The sequence below is a fragment of the Phaseolus vulgaris genome, chromosome 4 (genome assembly GCF_000499845.2).
Source record: "Phaseolus vulgaris cultivar G19833 chromosome 4, P. vulgaris v2.0, whole genome shotgun sequence".
NCBI classification, from domain to species: Eukaryota; Viridiplantae; Streptophyta; class Magnoliopsida; order Fabales; family Fabaceae; genus Phaseolus; species Phaseolus vulgaris.
This window is the reverse complement of record NC_023756.2, coordinates 41,950,810-41,957,181: the sequence shown is the minus strand read 5'-3', so window position 1 is coordinate 41,957,181 and position 6,372 is coordinate 41,950,810. Positions and strand designations below refer to the sequence as shown.

General features: G+C 31.9%; 1 protein-coding gene across 1 annotated transcript; it reads left to right on the top strand.

Annotated features, from left to right (window-relative positions):
* Positions 1–200: 200 nt before the first annotated feature.
* On the top strand, positions 201–5,839 carry LOC137837712 (glycosylinositol phosphorylceramide mannosyl transferase 1-like). Its single transcript, XM_068646814.1, has 5 exons — positions 201–664; positions 3,125–3,521; positions 4,243–4,406; positions 4,503–4,573; positions 5,424–5,839. The coding sequence occupies exons 1-5, from the start codon at positions 396–398 to the stop codon at positions 5,582–5,584; spliced, it is 1,062 nt and encodes a 353-aa protein (XP_068502915.1). The 5' UTR covers positions 201–395; the 3' UTR covers positions 5,585–5,839.
* Positions 5,840–6,372: the final 533 nt, after the last annotated feature.

Genomic DNA, 6,372 nt, shown 5'->3' with positions numbered 1-6,372 from the left:
TTTTATTTTTTATTTTAGTATTTTTATTTAATTGTTTATTTTATAATATAAAAAATATATTAAAATATTTTATTTCATTAGAATATAAAAATATATTAATAATATTAAAAAATGAAATATTTAAAAATTAAAAAATTAAAAATATATTTTGACAAATTAATTTTCTCTTATAAGACATACTACGCCCACTTACAACAATTATGTGAGTTATTAAACTTAAAATAGTTCAGTATGTCGTTTTTAGTTCAAGGACACGTCGTTTAGAAGCAGTGATCATGTATGTATCGCTTTGTCGTTTGAAGCGCTTATCACGCGCAAACATGGTGATTGTAACCACCACCATCACCATTGCCTTCTCTTTCTACGGTTAATCGAATGTTCTTCTACCTTGAGACATGTCCACCTCCGTTCAGATTCGCGACGCCGGCGTCGCCGCAGACGCAGGCGACGGCTTCGACTCTCCGGCGAAGCAGAAAGCAGCCAGCCGAAGCGCCTACAGCAACCGCCCCCTTCTCTCCCTCCGCCGAGCCAAACAGTTCCTCGGCGCCGCCAAATTCAAGCTCTTCTTAGCGCTGTTCGCTCTCTCCGTCGTCGTTTTGATCGCCTCCAGACTCAGTTCGTGGATGGGTTGGAATCCTCACAACCCTTCTTCGGTTACTTCAAGGTATTAATAAAATGGATCTATTTTCCTTCTTTGCAATTTTATTTTGTTCTGATGGATCTGTTCATTTTAGGGTCGATTTAGAGTGGTTGTGGAAATTAAATTATTTCACTAATTCTATTATCTATTGTCATAATCTATTATAATCAAAGTTTTTGTTCAGAGGTGAAAAGTAGTTTTAACATGATCAATTTGGTTTAAATTTAAAAAGAAACCAGTTTTTGTATGTGTATTTTTGCTTTCAAATTGAGTTCCCGTTACTTAATGTTGCAATTGGATGTCATCGTTTGAACCAATTCTCTAAGCAAAAGATTCATTATGATGTCTTAGGTTGCTTATTTCACCATGATATTTGAGATTCCTAATGATAGTCATGGTGGTAGATTGATTCCCTGAGAATATACATGGACGATATTGCAGAGAGTGTCACGTCTAGTCCCTATATCTCCAACATATACAACATAGGAATATGAATTCATATTTTGAATTATATGATATGAAATCATCATCATTACAAATTAAAATTCATTTAAAAAAATTAATAACTTAATAAATTTCACATTATAGAAAATATGATAAGAAATTAAATAAAAGCATTCTCAATAATATTTATATAATTTAAATATTCTTTATTATGTATAGGATTTAATATTTATTTCTACAATCATAATAAAATCTCATACAATAACTCATGAGGTTCTAGAAAATAATTGTATTTTTTTAAATTGTGTTGGAACTATCTTAGAATTGTCAGATATCCAAAATATTGTATTTTGAATTGGACACTTCAGCTATAATTGTACACGTGTCAGTGTCAAATACAAGGACACACCATTTAAAAGGCGTGTCCGAACACTTTTGCAAAAGAAATATTGAAATTAATTTCACCATAAGCTAGATTAACTTATGTATAAAGTAATTTTAACTTATGAAAAACTTCATTTCATTTTTTTTTAGGCATCACTATGCTACTTGACATCTCAGTTAGGCTGACACCTCAAGTAACAACAATCATTTGTCATCACATAAAAAAAGTATTATTAAAAAAGAAAATACAAAAATATGGAAGGACTAGACCAAAACCCATATGTTAACAAAAATGATACATAGGTAGACTATACCTATTAATAAAGAATTCTAAGAACAAATTAAATGGAAGTCTATTATACCAATGAAAGAATTCTTTATGAATAAATAATAAATTAGCCAACTTATCAGTACACGCATTCCCTTCACGAAAAATATGAGTAACCCTAAACCTGATTTTTCCACATTATTCTTCACTAAACCTTGTGTGTGGATATATAATTTTACAATTGTCAAAAAATTCAAATACATTGAATTTGAATTTATTACATTTAAATTTTTTTTTTCAAATGTTGTATTTGGATAAAACAATTAACATTTATTAAATTTTAGTTTACTTGTTTGGATAGAGAATTTCACTTTCTACCAAGTACAAAAGTTATCACCAGATAACATAGTCAGATGGAAAAAAAAATTCTACAATTGACAAAAAAAACCACTACAACTTCAATCAAATTTCTTTAGCTAATATCCACAGAAAATCTTGACAAACATCTATTGAAAAATAGTTTTGTCAATATTGGTCAAGAAAATAATATTGATCTTCATTGTGATCGACTTTGGTAGAAAAATAACATCAACTAACATTATTTGAAAAATAATCTCAGTTGACATCAACCGAAATAAAATCATGTTTGACATCAGCTAAAATATAATGTTGGTGTTTACAAAGAAATCTCGAAACAGGTGATGACGACAAAAAATAAACATCATTGACTTTAACCTAAAAGAACCTCTCATATACATCTTGTCAAAAAGTGATGTCAAGCCAACTATGTCTTGACTAAAGTTGAGTTCATGATGTCCCACAACCGAAGAGTCGAAAAAAGAATATGAAGAAAAGAAACATAAATTTAGGAGAGGAAAAAGTATAAATAATTTGAAATTCTTACTTTTTAGGTGAAATTTTAAATTTGAAAATTTATAATTTAGCTAATTAAATTATTGTATTATAAATTCCTAAAATTTCAATTTCCTTTCAAATGTTCTATCCAAACAACATATTTGGTTAAAAACATTTTAAATTATTTATAAAAGTGAATTACCCGTTAAAAATTCTCCATCCAAAGACATTGTAAAGGTCCTTATAGACAAACTTGTACAAACATTTTATTTTGTGATTCTAGCTCGAGCATGAGTCATTTGGAGTAGTGCTGGCTGTCACGATGAACGAGCTTGGTTTTAAATTCGGTTGTCTTTGATTGTTTTAAAACTAAAAGAAGTTTCTGAAAATTCATAAAGCCCACACTTGTATTTTCTTCTAGTGGTTTTTTCTTGCATGTGGTTCTTGCTCCCAGTAGGATTATAGTTGTGGAGTTTTTTTTTTTATAATTTTAGCTGGATCTACTGATACAACTGATTTAATTTATGATTCAGGGCTAGCTATACTGTGCTTATAAACACTTGGAGGAAAAAATCTCTTCTGAAACAAACTGTTGCTCATTATGCATCCTGTCGAAGTGCTGATGCAATGCATGTGGTGTGGACTGAAAGTGAACAACCATCTGAGAGGCTGAAAAGATATCTTAATAAGATTGTGGTTTCGAAGTCTCAGAAAGCTCACAAACCAAACTTTAGATTTGACATCAATGCAGATTATGAGTCAAACAGCAGGTTTAGGCCAATTGAGGACCTCAAGACTGACGCAATTTTCTCAGTAGATGATGATGTGATTGTTCCATGCTCTACTCTAGATTATGCTTTCTCTGTCTGGCTAACTACACCTTCTACAATGGTGGGATTTGTTCCTCGAATGCACTGGCTGGATAAGGAGGTTAGTTATTAGAGAATTACTGCATTTCCTGTTTCGTACTTGAATTTGAACCGCCTGAATTTTACATTTTTACTCTCTTTAATTTCTCAAAGGTGGAATATGACTTCGAGGTTTGCAATAATTCTTGTAATTTGGATACTGAAACCTTTAGTATTTTATAGGATTAGCTGTATGGTCATATGGCAGGGTCCAACCAACTAAAGCTTGCATTGAGTTTTGATTGGTTAGGTGATGAAGATGAACAACACTACGTTAATTGTTTACACAAGAATGGTTCGAGTGCAACTTCTACTTATGGGGTTAAGGGTGGGGATGGAGGGAGAAAAAATGAAACTAAAATGGACTATGCTCTTTTAAAGTGATACTATCTCTGAAGTGAGCAAGTAAGGGTCTATCATCCTCATTTTAATTGGTATCATATCATGTTTACAATCTTCTAATTTACTTGTAGATACACCCTTGCTCAATTTAGAGACAAACTCACTTCAAAGATAACTAATATTGTGCAGAATAATGGGAAATGAGTTAGTAGGAAAAACACATGACCTGTTTGCTACTATATTTTTATTTAGAAAGGGAAAAATAAGAGCAATGTGCAGATGTCCACTGTATTCGTGGGAATGTGCTTAGTAGTAACATAATGATTTACCCTTATTGAATATAACTTGATTTGCTACTTTGCATATATTGTACCTGACTGATTTCACTTTGTATACTACAGCAAAATAATGTTGCATATTACAGTTATGGAGGATGGTGGTCTGTTTGGTGGATGGGCACTTATAGCATGGTTCTCTCGAAGGCTGCATTCTTTCACAGGAAATACTTGGATTTATATACTCACGAGATGGCTCCATCAATTCAGGGCTATGTTTCCAGGGACAGGTAATATATATGATTAATTAACCCTCTATAGAATTTTAAATTTATTCTTATCACTTGTTCTTTTTCATATCCTGCATTTTTTTTTTCTTTCAACAGAACTTGTGAAGACATTGCAATGTCCCTTCTCGTTGCTAATGCTACAGGTGCTCCTCCAATATGGGTGAAAGGTAATTTTTTGTTCTCTCTTTTTAAGTATGGGATTCAGCTTGTTGTGTACAATCTACACTAGCAACTTAAGTTTAGAAGAAAACATTTTTTGAAGTTACAGTGCATGTATTGTTCCAATTAAATTAATTCTCATGTATGCAATCGAACTACAAATTTTGCTCATTATTTGAAAATTGCAAGCATGGCCGCTTTGAAACAGACATGTGTATTCTTTAAGCATTATGAAACATGGACAAAGCAATAAAAATGTCGCAGCACAAAATATAAGGATGCAATTGTGCATCTCAATTGATATGAAGTTATTCCGATGGAAATTTCTAAGTGTTGAATACATTTTATTTTTCACTTTCTGTGCTTTTTAAAGTTGCTGGGGTGTTGTAACTTGTAGTTAATAATTTGTACTTTAGTGTCAGCGTCTAGCAAGAATATTGCTCCAATGTGCTCTGGGAGGAGAATTATATCTCCTGGTTATAAAAAAAACAGGATAAAAAACATGCTCTTTCATGGACATATTTATAATTTATAGCTCTATCTTGTAAAAGATTAGGGATGGCTAAATCTGATCCAGGTCTCAAGATAATCATGATTAAAATAATAGCCATAATACCATGAATTATGTAGTCTTTGGCAGAATAATCCTCACTTTCTGCATTTGCAAAAATGTGTTACTTTCTTTTCTTTAAAATCAAAGTAATGGAGTAATTTTACCATTTTGGGTTGAGAAATACTCATGTGGTCTCGGAAAGCTAGATAGTGATCACTTGATCTCTGTTTTGGGTAGTCCCTTTATATTATCTATCACTCAGCTTGAAGGTAATGAAATATCAAAAGTTTACATGAATTTTGCAGGAAAAATCTATGAGATTGGTGCATCGGGTATTAGCAGTCTGAGAGGGCATAGCCCCAGGAGAAACAGATGTCTCAATGACTTGATATCGCTTTACAAAACTTCTCCACTTGTGTTAACTAATGTGAAAGCAGTTAGTGCTAGAAATGAATGGCTATGGTAGATTTGTTGATTCATTTATCGGTAACCAACTCGCCGATCCATTCCATTTCCATAGAAAAAAATATAAAGAACAGAACTAAAGATTAAAAATCATTGGTCAAAAGAGCATATTGTGTTTGTGTATAATAGTTTTACACTTCTACCATATTGTCAACTATATTTTGATTCATTGATATCTGATGCAAAACATGATGTCATTTGAATCTTAGTTTTTTGCTTGTAATTATTCTGCTAAATGCCCTGTACTGATGCTTCACCCATTCTTTTCCACTCTATCTTGTTAAACCTTGGTAAAACCAAACCCTTTTCTTTCAGTGTCTATGTCAAGTAGACAATGTTCTTAAAACTGGAAAAAGATTCTCTCAGGTGTAATTCATGGTCATGTGACCGAATCGCGTTCATCCATAACTAAGCACGACTTGATAGTAGTATTTTTTTCTAAAATATATTAAATAGTTTTTATGGTTAAGATATCATAAAAATGTCTTTGCTAAGGATCTGATCCCTCTTAAAACCAGGTTGAGAATCGAACTTATTGTCTCACAGTTCATTGGTTTACCTATGATTAAATCATGATCAAATCGATGGTAATTAAATGTCTTTTAATATTATATAATACATGAAAGACAAGATCACATAACAGGTACAACAATACATGTTAGTTTTTTTAACAACGGTTTCACAATTACATCAAGTTATGAACTCTTAGATTGATTGTCACCATCAGAATCCATTATTTTATAAAGTTTGACATCTGGTGAATTTTGTGCTATGCCACTGTAATCTACA

Excerpts from the sequence above, each read along its gene's own strand:
- LOC137837712 (XM_068646814.1), top strand. The coding sequence starts at position 396 with ATGTCCACCTCCGTTCAGATTCGCGACGCCGGCGTCGCCGCAGACGCA. Across the intron at positions 665-3,124 it reads CCTTCTTCGGTTACTTCAAG|GGCTAGCTATACTGTGCTTA; the intron begins GTATTAATAAAA and ends TTTATGATTCAG. Across the intron at positions 3,522-4,242 it reads TGCACTGGCTGGATAAGGAG|CAAAATAATGTTGCATATTA; the intron begins GTTAGTTATTAG and ends TGTATACTACAG.